This window comes from Martes martes (assembly GCF_963455335.1).
Source record: "Martes martes genome assembly, chromosome: 10".
In the NCBI taxonomy this organism is placed as follows: domain Eukaryota; kingdom Metazoa; phylum Chordata; class Mammalia; order Carnivora; family Mustelidae; genus Martes; species Martes martes.
In genome coordinates this window covers 74,141,140-74,160,176 of record NC_137898.1, presented here as the reverse complement: position 1 = coordinate 74,160,176, position 19,037 = coordinate 74,141,140, and the positions used below count along the sequence as shown (strand labels likewise).

At 38.4% G+C, this 19,037-nt stretch overlaps 1 protein-coding gene across 2 annotated transcripts in view; it reads right to left on the bottom strand.

Annotated features, from left to right (window-relative positions):
- Positions 1 to 15,455, bottom strand: part of NAALAD2 (N-acetylated alpha-linked acidic dipeptidase 2) — a gene marked incomplete at its 5' end in the record, with an annotated part of 53,763 nt that extends 38,308 nt beyond the window's left edge. The window contains 6 exons of one of the 2 annotated variants that reach the window (XM_080816134.1): positions 622 to 808; positions 2,899 to 3,024; positions 5,287 to 5,388; positions 7,522 to 7,708; positions 14,543 to 14,654; positions 15,359 to 15,455. In XM_080816134.1, coding sequence (XP_080672260.1) covers positions 622 to 808; positions 2,899 to 3,024; positions 5,287 to 5,388; positions 7,522 to 7,708; positions 14,543 to 14,654; positions 15,359 to 15,440 — 796 coding nt within the window. The remainder of the gene's footprint in view (positions 1 to 621; positions 809 to 2,898; positions 3,025 to 5,286; positions 5,389 to 7,521; positions 7,709 to 14,542; positions 14,655 to 15,358) is intronic. The other variant, XM_080816135.1, reaches the window with a different exon arrangement.
- Between the last annotated feature and the right edge of the window lie 3,582 nt (positions 15,456 to 19,037).

Here is a 19,037-nt window from a genome sequence, read left to right as displayed (position 1 = left end):
ATCAACTACTGACACAGACATCAACATGGATGGATCTCAAAACAAACCCACAGAATGCAGATCAGTGGTTCCCTAGGGACTGGCAGGAAATGGGTAGGAAGGGTTTGGAAGAAAGCATTACAAAGAGAGGAGTGAAAACTTTTTGGGTAATGGATATGTTCATTATCTTAATTGTGAAGGCAGTCACACAGACGTTGAACATGTGAAATGTGAAAAGTTTTGACAACACCCAAAAACTGACAGGTATTCAAAAAAAAAATAATACAAATATATGATAGCTAGAGAAGGATAATATCACCAAGCAATTCAGAAAACCAAAGTTCTAGTTTGGTAAAAGTAGTATTACTTTGGGTATGGGGGTCTGTGTTTCTGCACCTCTGCTAAAAGTAGAGAGAAATTTAACTGACCCTTCCCCCTCCATGTGCACACCTCATGAAAATAGGAAACAAAACTAATACATGGGAATTTTTTTTTTTTAATTCTTAGCTATAGTAATCCAAAATATTGCAGCTGTATGCAGTTTGAAGGTTATTCTATAGATTTTTGCTTTTAGGTCTTCTCTAAGGGCAAGTAGTATTTTTGCAAAAATGGGTGAACCAGGGCAGCCCCATCCATTCTTACCTTTAGCCGGATAGCCTGGAGTGAGTGGGTCACCAGCACCATTCAAATTTAACACATTCCCTCTCTGCACTGCAGTTCCAGGAAGGTTCCATCCTTTAGGATAAGGCTGTACCGCAGGGGCAAAGTAGTCTGCTGGATCTGAGTACAAGATGATTCCTATGGCTCCTGCTAACATGGCATTTTTAACCTGCAGGGGCAATGTGCAGTCCATAATGGAGAACTGGCAGATGATTAATTCGTCTAAGAGAAAATCAATTTAATAATGTAAGGAGTTGGAGACACTGCTTTTTATGATGCTGCTACACGTTCAGTTCTTTATGCCTTGATTACAGTTTCTCTCCTGGGGGAACTAAGAGCTCTCATTTATTTTAACAACTCCAAACGAACTCCTCTCTCTTCTGTGAAACATTCCTACCGTGGCCAAAACTGCAAAATGAATGTCTCCCTTCTTTCTACCTCTTCTATTTTGTACATATTTCTGTCATAGGATATTTTAAAATACCTTTAAGATAACTTTCTCCCTTGCTAGACTGAGGATGTTTTTAGAAAAGGGACCATGTCTTGTTCACTTTTAATTGCCCACCCTCCAAAATCTGGCACAGCACAGAAATACTTGTAGAACTAAACTAATTTAAAGTTCTATACAGAGTGTGTGAAAAATTGCTGACTATATTTTGTAAACATTTTCTAACAATGTAAACTAACCATAAATAGGAAAATCTTTCCAGCAAGATTCTGAAGTCTCCATTACCAGAAATATTGTACTGAGAGATAGATAACCATCAGTCTTGGCTAACTGAAACACACTGCAATATTCAGAAAACATTCTTACAATATGAATGGGAGAAAATCTGTCACAACTTTTTGAAGGGCAATGAGATGATGCCGTCCAAAATTTTGAAAGAATATACATATTGACTTGGCCATTAAATTGCTAGGAATCCATACTACAAAAATCTTCACATAAATGTTCAAGTGGGTATGGACAAAGATGTTCACAATGGAATTATTTTTAATAGTAATAAATTCAGGGGCGCCTGGGTGGCTCAGTGGGTTAAAGCCTCTGCCTTCGACTCAGGTCATGATCTCAGGGTCCTGGGATCGAGCCCCGCATCGGGCTCTCTGCTCAGCGGAGAGCCTGCTTCCTCCCTCTCTCTCTGCCTGCCTCTCCGCCTACTTGTGATTTCTGTCTGTCAAATAAATAAATAAAATCTTTAAAAAAAATAGTAATAAATTCAAGCCAAGCATCGGTCAACATAGGAATGGTTACACGGCTTATCACTTCTACAAAGTATTATGTACCCATCCAAAACAACAACATATTTACTTAGGAAGCAGCTCTATAGAATTAACTACCAATTAAGTACCAGGCACTATCATAAGTGCTTTCAAACATAAAGTCATTTAATCTTCATAAGGATTCTAGGAGATCGGTGCTATTATTAGCATTCCCACTTTATGTATAAGGAAACACTGACAAAGAAAGATTAAGTAACTTGCTCACAGTAAAAGATCAATAGAACAGGGAGCCTAGACTAGACCAGAATCTATGGTGTATGGATCTAATCTAGAGTCCTCTACTCTTAATCACACATTATACAACAACTCTCAGTGTTTTGATGTAGAGGAGTACCTATATATTATTGCTGAGTGAGAAAATAAAGTTAAATATAGTATATGACGGCATCTTTGTAAAAAATGTATAATATTTGTAAAATCAGCATATAAAAAAGATATTTATATTCATATGTCACAGAATTAGGTCGAAGAAAAGCTGTGAAGATTGATCACATGTGGGCAAATAAAATGGGTCATGTGGGGGAGCTTTCGTTTTCAGTTTACATAAAATTTCCCTCAAAAAAATTTAAAAAGCAAATTTTGTTGCTGTAATAAAAGTAATTTCCCTATCTAGATCTATGAGGTAACATAAAAACAGGATTTCCCGGAGCACCTGGGTAGCTCAGTGGGTAAAGCCTCTGCCTTCAGCTCAGGTCATGATCTCAGGGTCCTGGGATCAAGCCCTGCATCGGGCTCTCCGCTCAGCAACTCCCCCCACCCCTTGCCTGCCTCTCTGCCTACTTGTGATCTCTGTCAAATAAATAAATAAAATCTTAAAAAACAACAACAACAAGATTTCCCATGCAACCATGGCCAAGAGGAAGATTTTTTAAATACATATAAATGAGGTAATTCTGGAAAACATGAAGCAAGCTGATCATTTACATTTAGAGGATATACACAATCCTCTTCTCTCTAGAAAAGGAGGTGATACAATACTTTATTTCCTCTGAAGATTTTTCCATATCTTGCAATAACAATCTTTCCACTGCAATTGATGTTCATCTCTCTCTCCAGTTTGAAAAAATCTTCAGTACGAGCATAGTTCACATATATAAGATCTCCCTGTAAGGAAAAGACAAAATTTAAAAATATATAGAATACTGCTATAATTAAAAGGAAAACCAATGAATAAGTTTGCTCCACAATACGTCATCAAAATTTATCTTTCCTGGATTGGATCTAAAAAACAGATATGTGCTAATTCTATATGTTTTTAGAAAATATTTCAGTACTTCGAAAGGTTGAGAAAATGCCAGTATGTAACACTTTAAACAGTGTGTTCTGTTTTGAAGAGATTATCAGCAGGTACTGAACCAAAGGAATTAGAGATCATTTAAAAATCCCAGCTATGTTTTAAACAATCATAAAATAATAACAAAAATAATAAAATGCCTAGGAATAACTTAACCAAGGAGCTGAAAGACCTGTAACCTGAAAATTATAAAATACTGATAAAAGAAATTGAAGAAGACACAAATAAACCAAAGCTATGCTATGCTCACAGAGTGGAATTCATTTAATATCATTAAAGTGTCCGTACCACCCAAAGCGATCTACAGATTCCACACAATCCCTATGAAAATACCAACAGCCTTTGTCACAGGACGATGAAAAATGATACTAAAATGTGTATGGAACCACCGAAGTCTTCCAATAGCCAAAGAAAGCATGAGAAAGAACAAAGCTGGAGGTTATCACAATCCCAATTTCAAGACAGACTACAAAGCTGTAGTCATCAAAGCAGCATAGGACTGGCATGACAACAGACACATGGATCGATGGACCAGAATAATGTCCAGAAGTAAACCCGCACTTACACAATCAATTAATCTATGACAAAGGAGGCAAGAATATATAGTGAGGAAAAGACAGTCTCTATAATAAATCGTACTAGGAAAACGGGACAGCTATATGCAAAAGAATGAAATCAAGAGACTTTCTTACACCAGCCACAAAAATAAACATGCATTAAAGCCCTAAAGATGAGACCTGAAGCCATAAAACCCCTAAAAGAAAACACAGGGGAGTAATTTCTTTGACATCAGTCTTAACAACATTTTTTCTAGATATGTCTCCTTGGGCAAGGGAAACAAAAGCAAAAATAAACAATTGGGACTTCAGCAAAATAAAAAGCTTTCACATAGTAAAGAAAACCACAAATATAACTAAAGAGGGCAAAGATAGTTGCAAATGATATATCCAAAAGGGGTTAATATCCAAACTATATAAAGACCTCATATAGCCCAATACCAGAAAATACATATATACACACATGATCTGATTAAAATAGGCAAAAGACTGAAATGAACAGTTTTCCAAAGAACATATACTGATGGGCTACAGATACATGAAAACATTCTCAACATTAGCAATCATCAGGGAAATGCAAATCAAAACCACAATTAAGTATCACCTCACATGGGTCAGAATGGCTTATATCAAAAAGACAAATAACAGGTGTTGGTGAGGATGTAGAGAAGAAAAGATCCTTGCATTATGTTAGTGGAAATGTAAATTGGTGTGATCACTGTAGAAAACAGTGTGGAAGTTCCTCAAAAAATTAAAAATAGAAATATCATAGGATCCAGTAATTCTGCTACTGGGTACTTACCTACAGAAAGCAAAAACACTAATTCAAAAAAAATATAGGCACCCTAATGTTTACTGCATCATTATTTACCAAAGTGTCTATTGATGGATAAATGGATAAGGAAGAACTGGTGTGTGTGTGTGTGTGTGCATATACTCAACTATAAAAAAGAATGAGATCTTGCCACTTGCAACTACATGGATAGACCTAAAGGATATTATGCTAAGAGAAGTTAGTCAGAGAAAGACAAATATGATTTTACTTACATGCTGAACCTAAATAAACAGACTTTAAAATACAGAGAACAAACAGAGGGTTGCCAGAGGGGAGAAAGGTGGGGGGTAGGTGAAACAAAGGAGATTTTTAAAAGAAAAAAGAAATCCCATGTTTCATTTTTAAATACCACTTGTGTGGTATGATCTATAAACCTGTAACAAAATCAGACTATGAACAAAGGAAAAGAGCTTGTGGAAACATCTCCTGACGTGACCGAATCAAAGACGTGTTCAGCAGCTTGTTATTTCAGAGCGGCATCTGCTTCACAAGGCTACGATTTTTATGTATTTGTTTTTTTCTTATTCTTAAATTATTTTTAGAAACCGTGTTCATAGCACTGAATCTTTAAGTATGGATCAGCATGTATGATTTACCTAATCTCCTTGGTTCTAGTCCTTTACAGATGCTTTAAATAACAAAGGAAGGCTTAAAGAGTTGAGTAAAAAGTCTTGTTTTACCTCTGGCATGCCCTGGGCTGAGAAAGCGTTGTATGGTGGAACAATATTTGTAACATTCTCATATCCATCAGGTGGCGGCTCGAGGTAGGAGGTATTGAAAATCTAGCAAAAATTGAAATACATGAAGTTGGAAAGAAATATTCCTGATTGTTATTAAAGAATAATGCCCCCAAGTATACACTTAAGACTAAGCATTCTGACAGTAGGTTCAGTAACTGATCAGGTAAATTCCACTGGCAACAATGAGCAAGAGCTTTATTGTTCTTACTGTCTTGAAAATAGTAGCAACTTCTACAAATGCAGGCAATCTCAGGTGACTAGGAGTTGCCATATAAAAACAGGGCTGTGAAGGTGGCACCCCCATATTCTCCCCCTTTTCCAATGATTCCTTTTCAACTTTTTTTTTTTTAAGATTTTTATTTATTTATTTGACAGACAGAGATCACAAATAGGCAGAGTCAGGCAGAGGCAGGGGGACGGTAGCAGGCTCGCAGCTGAGCAGAGAGCCCAATGCGGGGCTCGATCCCAGGACCCTGGGATCATGACCTGAGCCGAAGGCAGAGGCTTTAGCCACTGAGACACCCAGGTGCCCCCCTTTTCAACTTTCTTTGTTGCATTTCTTTCAAATGCATTTAAATATTTCCTGTGTTTTATCTCCAGTCTATAGTCTGCCTCATTTTATACTCTCTTGTTGTCAGATTTCACTGACTCCCAAAATTTTATCCATAGCCCGTATGCTTATAATATCCACCTTTCCAGATATATATACTTATGTACATTTATATATGGACATTTCCACCAACATAAGGGCCTGATGGTTATTTCAGCTTGGATGTCCAGACTCAACACCTCTGACTTTGAATTTCTCATCCTTCACCCCAGGCCTGTTGCTTGTTTGGCTTTCCTTGCTATTACTAGTAGCATCACTAGCCAGCCACCTATACCAGACCCTTCGGAGTCATCCTGAACTCTGTCTTCACCTCCTTACTCCAGGCAATCACTAATGAATTTCTGCTAGTATTGGCACCTAACTATTTCTTAGATCATTCCTCTTCCTCATTTCTACTAACATCCTGATTCAGGGCTTCATCATCTTTTACCTGGACTGTTCTCATAAGACTCCAATTTGAACTCCTTGTCTATCAAGGTCTAACCTGCAGATGACCTAAACTATCTAAATAATGCCTCTCTAACCACATCCTTCCATTGCTTAGGACTTGTCAATGGTTTCCATTGACTGAAGTTGAATTCTAAGCCCCTTAGGACAATGTATAAGCCATTCTGTGACCTGTCCCCAAAACATATATACTGGTTTATCTCCTACTGTGGCCCAATTTGTACTTCACATTTTTGAAATACAGAAAATTTTTAAGTTCCCCAGTAATACTAAGTTAGTTATGGGTCTCCAAATCTTTGCCATTATTTTCTCTTCTGCCTGGATTCTTCTACTTTGCTTTTTCTTTTTTTAAGATTTTATTTATTTATTTGACAGAGAGAAATCGTAAGTAGGCAGAAAGGCAGGCGGAGAGAAAGGGGGAAGCAGGAACCTGAGATCGAGACCTGAGCCGAAGGCAGAGGCTTAACCCACTGAGCCATCCAGGTGCCCCCTACTTTGCTTTTTCATGTGGTTAACTCCTTGGGATCTTTCATGACTCATATCAGAAAGGTTTTCATTCAGGAAACTTTCTCTAAGTCCCAGACTGGGCTAAGTGAATCTCTTCTGTGTAAAGATCCCAAAACATATTCCTCATAACGCACAATATTGATTTAAAATGACGTGTTCCGGGGCGCCTGAGTGGCTCAGTGGGTTAAGCCTCTGCCTTCAGCTCAGGTCATGATCTCAGGGTTCTTGGATCGAGCCCCACATCGGGCTCTCTGCTCAGCAGGGAGCCTGCCTCCCCCATCTCTCTGCCTGCCTCTCTGCCTTACCTGTGATCTCTGTCAAATAAATAAATAAAATCTTTAAAATAAAATAAAATAAAATGACGTGTTCCAACAACTGCCTTGACTTACTTAATGCAAAAAGAATCCTGTTCCTAGGCTTCATTCCACCTTTAAAACTTAGCCCTGTGCCTAATATACAGTAGACACTGAATAATTAGCTTGCAACTTATCAACTTTTCCAAAAAATATGAGCGCCACTGCACTATTAACCAATTTCTATTTTTACTTGATCCAATTCACATGAACAACAGGGGCTATAAACTACAATAAGTACCAACAATTCCACATCACCTCAATTCCATGTTCATCCATGATTGATATATAGTTGGCATTTGTCTCATTAGGGTAGGATAGGAGAACATCATAATGAACCAACTTGGCTGAATCCAGTCCAAATTTCTTCCACTGGGTTTGGATTTTCTTGGCAAGAAGTAAATTTTGTTCTGTTCCTGCCAGATGAGGGAGCTTTGTAAAAGAACTACAATGAAAATAAGATACAAGTGGGAGTTAAAGACTATATTCAGACAATATGTCTCAGGACTATTCTAGATGCATCACTCATCCTTTAGGTATTATCATTTCTACATCAAAGATTAAAAAAAAGCTAATGATACCAATTTCTAGGTATTCCATTTTAAAAATTGTGTTTAAATACAATATTCACACCATGATCCCCCAGAAAAGAACATATGCGATGGTTAACACAGGCAATCAGCAGTATGAGAAAATACCTTGGGAAAAGATCAGGCCTCCATGCGAATGGTGCTCCTTCTTGCTGATCATCAGTAAGGGAGAATATTTTGGGTGGTAGAGGCGGGAGGGCAGTTCATAATGTTTGCCAGAGACCAGCTGGGCAGTCTAAAATGTATACTTCCACTGTTGTCATATTTATTCAGTTGTTTATTGATCTCATTCAAGTTAAAGTCCACGCATTTTTATGTTGCCTACTGCTTAGTTTCTGCCTGTTATTCAGTTATTATACAACAGGTTTGTTGAACTGAATTAGGGCAATGTTCTCTTGGTTCTGAGTATAAATGGGTTGTAGCATTTAAGTGACCTCACAAAAATTGCTTTTATATGGACTGATTTTACATGAAGGTAAATAATATCTTAAAAATATTTTCTCACCTTTCTCCACCCCACCGCCCCTTCAGTAAGAGAATAATACTTTTATAAATTGGTTTTTTTAGCCAACCAGGACACAACCAAAACAAGATAGGCGGTAAAGGAAAACAGACATTTGCTGAGAACTTACTACATCCCAGGCATGCGACCAGGCACTTTCACCTGGGTTACCTCATGCAGTCTTCACAACCCTTCTCCCATTGTCCTCATTTTGCAAATAAGGAAACAGAGGATGTTTAATAATTTCTTCATAATGTCAGTCATTAAATGCTGGGACTAAAATATGAAAGTCATAGGGAACCTGGGTGGCTCAGTGGGTTAAAGCCTCTGCTTTCGGCTCAGGTCATGATCCCAGGGTCCTGGGATCGAGTCCCGCATCGGGCTCTCTGCTCAGCAGGGAGCCTGCTTCCCCCACTCTCTCTCTCTCTCTCTCTCTCTCTGCCTGCCTCTCTGCCTACTTGTGGTCTCTGTCAAATAAAAAAAAAAAAGAAAAAAAATATGAAAGTCATAGTTGTCTGACCTTGAGAAATAGTGATAATTTGAAATCATTCATCTGATATTATTCAATTGCCTGAACTCCTTGTATGGCTCCCTATACCGTGCATTTTTATAAAGTTCACATTCAAGCATGGCATATTGGGCCCTTTTTTATCTGAGCCACGCTTCCACCTTTCCATTTTCATTTCCCACCACTATCCATATAAAATAATCTGCCCTTAAAAAAAAAAAAATTCTCTGCCCCACTGCATTTGGTAGACTCCTTTTCCTCCTGCAATGGCCACCTATTACTTTGCACAAGGTCTTCTCTGAGACATAAATACTGTCCCATCTACCTCAGTCTCCCTGTCACCACTTCTTTCATTCTCCTTTCCCACAAGAGAAAGCAAGCTACTTATCACCCATGACTCCTCCAGCATCTTCTCCTATTAAGCTTTCCCTTTCTATATCATTAAATGAAATCTACAGGTTATGGATATTTAGTATCTTAGCATATTTGTTTTAAAAAAGTATTGTGTTTATAGACAGAAGTTATTTTGTATACATTGAAAAAGAGTGGGGCTTGAGATATTTAATTTCTATTTTATATATTGTTTTATTTTCTACAGTGAACAGAAAAATTCTAAAGAAAATAATGGATTAAAAGTAGATGGAAGGGGCGCCTGGGTGGCTCAGTGCATTAGGCCACTGCCTTCGGCTCAGGTCATGATCTCAGGGTCCTGGGATCGAGCCCCGCATCTGCCTCAGCATCCCTGCTGAGCAGAGAGCCTGCTTCCCCCTCTCTCTCTGCCTCTCTGCCTACTTGTGATCTCTGTCTGTCAAATAAATGAATAAATAAATCTTAAAAAAAAAACACCTAACAACATTAACATGTATATGCCTAGTCAAGAGTCTTCATAATATATAAAGCAAAAATTTACATAATTAATGGGGAAAAATATGCATTTTCACACTCCTGGAGATTGTGACTCCTTCTTTGATATAATTTGATTCCAATGTCCCCAAAATCAGTAAGGGAATCACTAGATTCCAAACCAGATAAAGAAAAAAAATCATGATCATAGAAATTGATGTGGAAGAATAATTTTTGACAGTATCAATATCCATTCAGGATATAAGAAAATGCTTAGCAATCTTGGAATAGAGGAGAGTTTTCTTAACTTGATAAAGATCATCTACCACAAATTTTTAATTTTTTTTAAGATTTTTATTTATTTGAAAGAGAGAGAGAGAGAGCACAGGTGGGGAAAGGGGTAGAGAGAGGGAGAGATGGAGGAAGGGAGAGAGAGAGAGGAAGAGGGAGACTCCCACGCAGATTCCCCACTGAGCATGGAGTCCCATGCCCACCAGAGCTCAACCCCAGGACTCGAAGATCATGACCTGAGCCAAAATCAAGAGTCGGATGCTCAGTCAACTGAGCCACACAGGTTCCCTACAACAAATCTATGGACATTATCATACTTAATCAAGAAATTCTGAATGTTTTCCCCCTAATCTTAGAAACAACAACAACAACAAAAGATGTTCACTTTCATCCCTATTCAACATACTACTGGAATTTCATTCAGCACAATAAGAACAAAACAAACAGAAACCAGGCAAACAGAAAAACCCAAGTATAAAATGCATACAGTTTAGAAAGATAGAAATAAAAGTGTCCCTATTTGAAGATGGCATGATTGTCTACATAGGAAACCCCAATGAATCTACCAGAAACTCCTAAAGACATGAATTTAAACAGGCCACAGGATACAAAATCAACACAAAAATCAACAGTATTTCTATGTATTAACAAGAAACATGTAGAAACTGGAATTAAACACAGTATGACTTACAACCACTCCAAAGAAAATGAAATACTTGGATGTAAATCGAACAGTACATATCCAGGATCTGCATCCTATAAAATTACAAAATGTTATAAAAGTAAACAAAGGAGATCTAAATAACTGGACAGATTGTGTTTATGGATTAGAAGACTGGACATAGGAAAAATGTCAAGTACCCTGAATTGTTCTATAAGAGTAGGACAAATACTATCAAAATCCCACAGAGATGTAAATATGTTTAGTCTATATTTTATATGAAAAGGAAAAGGATATGGAATAGCTAAAACAATTGTTTAGAAAAATAAGACGAGAGGAATCATTCTACACATTACTGAGGCTTACTATGTGGCTTCAACAATCGAGACCATGTGGTACGTGCAGAGAGAAGACACACAGATTAATAGAGCAGAACAGAGTACCCAGAAATAGACTCACACAAATACGCCCAACTGATCTTTGACAAAGGTGAAAACCAATTAAATGGAAGAATAACCTTTCAACAAATAATGCCAAAGCAATTGGACATCCACAGGCAAAAGAATGCACCTCAGCCTCACATTATGTCTTATGCAAAAATTAAATCAATCACAAAATTCATGTAAAACGTAAAGTATAAAATTTCAGGGTGGAGGGAAGAGAGGGGGAAGAGAGATCTAGTCTAAGAGTTCTTAGATATGAACCCAAATGCATGATCCATAAAAGGAAAAAGCAATAAACTGGATCTCATTAAAATTTAAAATTTCTAATCTACAAATAACTCTGTTAAGACATGAAGAGACAAATAACAGAGAGGGGAAAATATTTGAATACCACAAAGCTGACAAAAGACTTATCTAGAAACTATAAAGAACTCTCAAATCTCAATAGGAAAAAAACCAAAAAACAAACAAAACTATCCAAATAGAAAATAGGTCAAAGACATGAACAGACATTTCACTGAAGAGAGTATACAAATGATGAATAAGCACATAAAAGGATGTTCAATATCATTAATTACTAGGAGACTGCAGTTTAAAACCACAATGAGGTATCACTATGTGCCTGTGAGAATGGGTAAAATTGAAAATAATGATGTCAACGGAAAACATTAAACAATACAGCTATACTGGAAAACAGGCAAACTCTTCTAAAACTAAAAATGTATTTACCATACAACTTAGCAGTTTTTAGCCTTGGACATTTATGCCACAGAAATGAAAACCTATGCTCATGTAAAACCTGTACATAAATGTGAATAGCAATGTTAATCATAACATCCAAAAACTAATCATAAATGTCCCTCCATGGTTGAAAAGTTAAACTAGAGTACATGACAAATAAAAAAGAGACTGGTAGACTCCATATTTTAAAGATGTTACTTCTTTTCCAAATTTATCTATAGAGTTGAGGCAACTTTAGTAAAAATTCCACGTTTTTTGTAGGAATTCAGAAGATTATTTTAAAATTAACGTGGTAATACAAATGGCCCAAAATAGTCAAAGCAATTTTTGAGAATAAAAATTTATAGGATTAACTCCACTGGATTCTCAGACTTATTATTAAGCTACACTAACCAGCAGTGTGTAGTGTTGAGATCTACAGATCAATAAAAGAAAACGTAAAAATCCAAAACCAGGCCACACATATATGGTCAAGTAATTTTGGACAAATATGCCAAGGCAATTAATTCAATGTGGAAATAAATGTTTTTCAACAAGTGTTGCAGGAATAATTGAATATTTCAACTTTTATACCATACCATACACAAAAATTAACTTGAAGTGGACTGATGACCTAAATATACAAGCTACAGTTATAAAAGTTCTAAAAAAAAAAAATCTAAAAGAAAACATAGAAGGAAATCTTCATACTTCTAATAGCCAAAGTGAGATAGAACATGGAATATGAAACAAAATACAAAAATTGGGGCGCCTGGGTGGCTCAATTGGTTAAGGGTCTGCCTTCAGCTCAGGTAGTGATCCCAGGATCCTGGGATCAAGTCCCACATCACTCTCCTTGCTCAGTGTGGAGTCTGCTTCTCCCTCAGCCTGCCGCTCCTCCCGCTTGTGTGCTCGCTCACTCTCTCTGGCAAATAAATAAATAAAATCTTAAAAAAAAAGAAAATAAAAACTTGGTCAACTGGACTTTACCAAAATTAAAGATTTCTGCACTTCAAAAACTCCACTAACAGAAAAGTCCAGCCAAAGAACAGAATAAAATATTCACAATACCTGTCCGACAAAGGAACTGTACTCAGAATACATAAAGAACTCCTACAACTCAATAAGAAAACAATTTAAAATAGGAAAATAGGGGGTGCCTGGGTTAAAGCTCTGCCTTTGGCTCGGGTCATGATCTCAGGGTCCTGGGATCAAGCTCCGCATTGGGCTCTTTGCTCAGCGGGGAGCCTGCTTCCCCCCTCTCTCTCTCTGCCTGCCTCTATGCCTACTTGTGATATCTGTCTGTCAAATAAATAAAGAAAATCTTAAATAAATAAATAAATAAAATAGGAAAATATGTGAACAGATGCTTTCTGAAATGTGCAAATGTCCAATAAACATAGGAGATGATGCTTAACATCACTCGTTATAAGGAAGATGCAAATCGAAACTAAAACAACAGACAAAACTAAGTGTTGACCGGGACGTGCAGCAGCTGGTGCACTCATGCATAGTGCGCAGGAGTGTAAAACTGTTACCCCTTTTGAAATCTGTTTGACATTCTCTTTAAAAGCTAAACATAATGCTTATCATTCAATACAGCCATTCCAAGAGAAATGAAAATGTACATCCACACAAAAACTTGTAAACTCATGTTCATAGTAGTTTTGTTCATCATCATCAAAAACCAAAAACAACCCAAATGTCCAACAACTGCACATTACAAGATGTCCATACAATGGAATACTAGTCAGCAATAAAAAGCAATAAACTGATATGTGCAACAACCTTGATGAATTCCAAAATTATTAGCTGAATGATAGAAGACAGACACAGAAGAGTACATATTGTATGATTCCATTTATATAAAATTCTCAAAAATGCAGAGGAACTCAATGACATAAAACTGATCAGTCAATGCGTAGGGCTAAAGGTGATGACAGGAATAAACTGCAAAGGGCGTGATGTAAAATTTCTGTATCCTGACTGAAGAAGTGGTTTGCTGAGTCTACTATATATCCTTCAATACTGTTAAACTTTAGGCTTTATATGATGCAGTTCCTTTTACATAAATTATACTTCAATAAAGCTGAGTTTGTTGTTGTTTTTGTTTCTTTTAATGACCCTCCTTTGAGAGAGTCTGAATATAGAAACAAATATCATGGTGACTGCCTTTAAGGAGTTCATTATCATTTCCCTGAAATGTCACGCTTTTTCATACTTAGAGGATGGTGGTTTGCACTGATCCTTTTGCTCTCATTTTGTTCAGTTTGTGTTACTTATATTTGCAATGTGGCTTAAAGGTTTAATTTGTGGCAGACAGTCTGAAACTTTAATCTCCCCTCCTTTAAATCTGAGTTTACAACCATCTAAGTCTTCCTGACTGAATGTGACCTTCAAATAAAATTGCTGATTAAAAGCAGGCATAAGGAAGAAACAAGTTGCTGTCTAAAGTTACATGAAGTTGAAACATCTCTTAAAAAAACAACCAGATACTTTTTCTGTACATGAAGTTAAAGAAAGACCCAAGACCCACTTTTGCAACATTCAGATACATTTTACCCTGAGTGGTTAAAAGGGACATTCTGAACTACCATAAATTAATGTGAGATGATATAATTTCACATAAAGATTACCCAGGTGAATATAACCAGTTGTAATATGCTTCTCCCTCTGAGATATTTTCAACATTTTTAAGACCAAACATCAAAACAAACTTACCGAAGAAATGATTTGATATTTTCAGCTTTCATCTCAGATATGAGTTTCCACCGTGTACTTTGATGATAGGGCGGTGAAGTTGTAGTTTCTTTCAAAGGCTTAATAAACCAGCCTAGGGGAGATAATTCATACATCTATACTCGCCATATACTTATATAATTGCTTTTGACTTTACAAAAATTAGAAGCCCAAAAACTGTCCTTACTTCAGAAACAGGTCAAGGTGAGCTTTACAAAAATATTCCTATTAAGTATAGAAATCCTTCAAATTCTGCTATGCAGTGTAATTTTGAGTTGGTTAAAATTAGTTTTAGGAGATATTCTTTTCATTTTCCTACATGTTATGCACCAAGGCACGGGCCTCTAACTTTCTTGTTCTCCTTGGGGTGATCTAGTCCGTACCACAGCGTCTGACACACAAGAAACATTCCACAAATATTTATTTAGTAAATGATGAAGGAAGGGCAGTTTTTGCACTGCTGTCCATATTCGTTGCTAGTTTTGACTCATTAACAGTGCTTGTAAATGAAACCACCTTTTTCATGCTTGTGGAGAATGATAGCTCTGACCTAACAGCTCCCGACCAGTATCCTGAGCTCACTGAACCTTTAATGAATTTGAATTTCAGTCACACTTGATTAAAAAGGTCAAAATGCATTCCACTCGGTTTCCAGTTGGGCTGAAATCCCTGGAGTTGGCCACACGCAGGGAGCTCAGGGAGCCCGCACAGCCTCCAGGCTTGCTTTCTCTCCTTCCTCCCCAGCCTAGGCAGGGTGAAGCTCCAGCCCTGCACTGGGGAGAAGGGGTTCACACTTACCCACCATAAATCCTGCCAGGAAAGATGCCAGCGCGGCAGCCAAGTACATCCAAAGATAGAGACGGCCCCTGGACGTAGCCATGACGCCCTGGGGACGGAGCGTGGTCGGGAAAGAGCCAGCCTCTAGCCTGCAGACCAAACAGAGGGCACAGCAGGGGACGGGGTGAGTGCCTGCCCACCCGCAGGCTTTCTGCAAAGCCTCAGCAAACAACTCCAGTCCCCTCTGGTCCTGAGGGGGCCTTAAAGGGAAAGAGGAAGTCCGGCCAGGGGAGGAGACAGAGCCTTGCTGTTGGCAGGCAACTTCCATAATGTTGATTCTGCAGTAACCAGGACAGTCTGCTGTGGGGAATGTGGAAGGGGTGGCTAAGGAAAAGTGTCCCTAATGATTTCCTAAAGAACTCAGTTGTTAACCTTAAAAATGAAACAAAAATGGTTGAAGAATAGCAGACAATTACCATTCCAAACATGCAGGCTACAGCAAAACCACAGGCAAAGGGGAGAACAAAGCAGAGTGCTAGTCTTTTATAGGGGAAAGCTCGGGGTATTTGATAGGGCTGTTGGCTGAGCTGTTGCTGGGGGAGGAGAAAACCTTTATTCCTCCTGCTGGGGAGTAAAATGGTATCTACTTGCAAGTTATATCTCTTTCTGTTGGCACCTCCAATTGGTGGTGAGTGGTAGGATGTGAGAGCTTCCTTCTGGCTTCCCCACTCCATTGAGTGAAGTTTATCTTTTTTTTTTTTTTTTAAAGATTTTATTTATTTATTTGTCAGAGAGAGAGAGAGGGAGAGAGAGCGAACGAGCACAGGCAGGCAGAGTGGCAGGCAGAGGCAGAGGGAGAAGCAGGCTCCCTGCTGAGCAAGGAGCCCGATGCGGGACTCGATCCCAGGACGCTGGGATCATGACCTGAGCCGAAGGCAGCTGCTTAACCAACTGAGCCACCCAGGCGTCCCGTGAAGTTTATCTTTATTAATATTTACATTTCCTCCCGTTGATCAAGACCTTCCCTCAAAAGCATCAGTGATTATGAGTCAGGTCTTCCACATTTCGTGGTTTTGTCCCTTGTGTCCAGGATGGAGCTTTCCTAGGTCCCATGGTGTTATGTCCCATGTTCCACTTAAGGCCACATTACAGTAACAGGGAAGGTTTAGAGAGAGAACTCTCAGGCACTTCCCATTTCAAGTCTGTATCTTCTCAAGGTCATAAACATTGGAAATCATCTCGAAGTACTGAGCGACCAGCATCACCTTTTTGAGTACATTGATTTTTACAAAAGTGTGACCAGGAACAAAATACAACACTTGAATTATACAAAACACGACAATTTCAAATTGTAGAAGAGAGGGCAACTGGTACCCTAGGTCTGAGAGTAGCCAAATAACGTGCGTATTGGCACTTATTCCAACTTAGGGGAGTTTCTCCTACATAAGGTTCCCCTTACGAAAACAAGCCTGAAGTAATACGTTTCCTGGAAGTCTCTGCTTAAAGCAACCATGAAAGCAGGTGAACAAAAGCACATGGAAAGAATTAATGGGGTGCATTTGGGAAGATACAGGGCAGGTATAAACATGAAGCAGGAGCTGATGAACTTGTTGCAAAACTAACACTTCAAAGATGTTTTAAAATGGTACTGTCTCAAAAGAAGTGTTTTGAAGCAAACGTGTCATCAATAATACCGATGTAAAGTTGTAAATTCAGAAACCATGAATTTGGATAAGACTCAGGAGTCAGGTCATGGTTCAGATGAAAGAATTCTGTGAATTCTGACCTTGTCACCCTTCAGAGAAAGCTCACAGGATCGTGAGAAGGTTGTTTCCAAAAGGCCATGTCAAAAGGAGACATTTCTCACTTTTGCAAGAGTTTGGGAAATATAGAGCATTTTCTTTCCATAAAAGAGAAAGTAGCAATGAACAGTAAGAAAAAGGGACACAGTCCTGGTCTGGACATTATGGGAAAGTGGTCTCATCAGATGTCATCTGCTTCAATTCCAGGAAATCTTCACTTTCAGATCACCAGCTGGTGTGCAGATCCAGTCAGGGTGGTAGCTTTCTTCGGTGTGTCATATGAACCCAAGAATCTATTCCCCGGACTTTGATGGCCCAAGGGTTGGTTAGCAGTTCCTGATAAGGACCTTTCCGGTGAGGTTGATACGTTTCTCTGGAAGTATCTATTCCAATAGATGAAATTTCCAAGTTGCAGAGTACTTGAAGTCTGTCTTCCATGTACTTGAGTACATGGTGAAAAGATTGCTCTACCAAAAATCATGGTTATCTTCAGCAGAAGCAACTAGGCCTTTAACAATGTTAAAGTAGATCCCCTTCTATCAACTCCGCATCAAAGGAGACAGGGGCCAAATGCTTAGGATATCCTGTGACTACCTCAAAGGGTGAGAGTTTAGGAATCCCAAAGGGATCTGAAATTTAGAAGACCAACAGCAATGTTTTCAGCCAAGATATTTGGAGACTCTGTAACAACTTTGTCAGTTAGTGCTGTTAGTGCAACTAACCAACCCTGAGGACTGAAGGTAGTATGCACAATGAAAGTTGTAAAACTGGCCAAACAGCACAGACTTGTTGAAGCATCTGCCTGATAAAATGACCTCCGTAATCACTGTGAAGTTACAAGGGGGGGGAGGTTCCCCAGGGAGGGTAATCTTTTCTTTCTTTCTTTTTTTTTTTTTTCAAAGTTTTATTTATTTGAGAGAGACAAACAGAGAACACAAGCAGGGGGTAGGGCACGGTGAGAGGGAGAAACAGGCTTCCCTCTAAGGAGGAAGCACATCATGGGGCTTGATCCCAGGACTCTGGGATCATGACCTGAGCTTTGAAGGCAGGCACTTAGCTGACTGAGCCACCCAGGCACGCCAGGGATAATCTTTTCCTAAGAGAATTTTAGCCACAGGATAAGCATTGGTCTGTCTACAGGGTAAAAGCCTTGGTCCAGTGAGATAATGAAGCATAATAATGAAAACACATTTATATCCATGAGACAGGGAAACTGTATAAAGTCCGTTTGTGTGAACAGGATTTTTTGGATTATACTTCGGACAGGTGTGACAAGCAATGTAGGCACTGTTTGCAGCCTTAATATTTCCCCACTAACATTCCCAAAGACTTATTTTGTCAGTAGGCTAATGGTTTAATGATGGTGAGATATTAAGTAGTAGGAATTCTAGAACTTCTAGTAAGGCAGGAGTGTTGGGTCTATACCAGAGTTATCTTTTTTTTTTTTTTTTAATGAAACCAATACTTATTAGATTTCCACTATTTTTCTCTCTCTAGTGTCAATTATTGGATAACTCTTATCATTTTTTTCCCAACTCATCATTTGAGAAAACAACCCTTTCAACCATGACAGGTTTTGGTCTTGGTTTCCTCAAGAACAGTGTTTTGTTGGAAATATCAGTGAGGTGGTTTCCTTTGGACTCTAGGAGTTTGAGTCTGGAAGACCCAGGAAGCTTAGTAATAGGCAGAGCTACAGGCAATAGTATGGCATCTAATAAATTTGGGACATTGGAGCCATTTTAAATTTTATTCCTACTGTTTAGGTAAACAAACTGCATTGCTTCCACAGCACTTCTAAAGTCATGAGCTACTCCAAAGGCATACCGACTATTGGTATAAATGTCTGTGGCTCTACCCTTGGCTGTACAAGCCCAAGCATGGCACATAACTAAACCTGC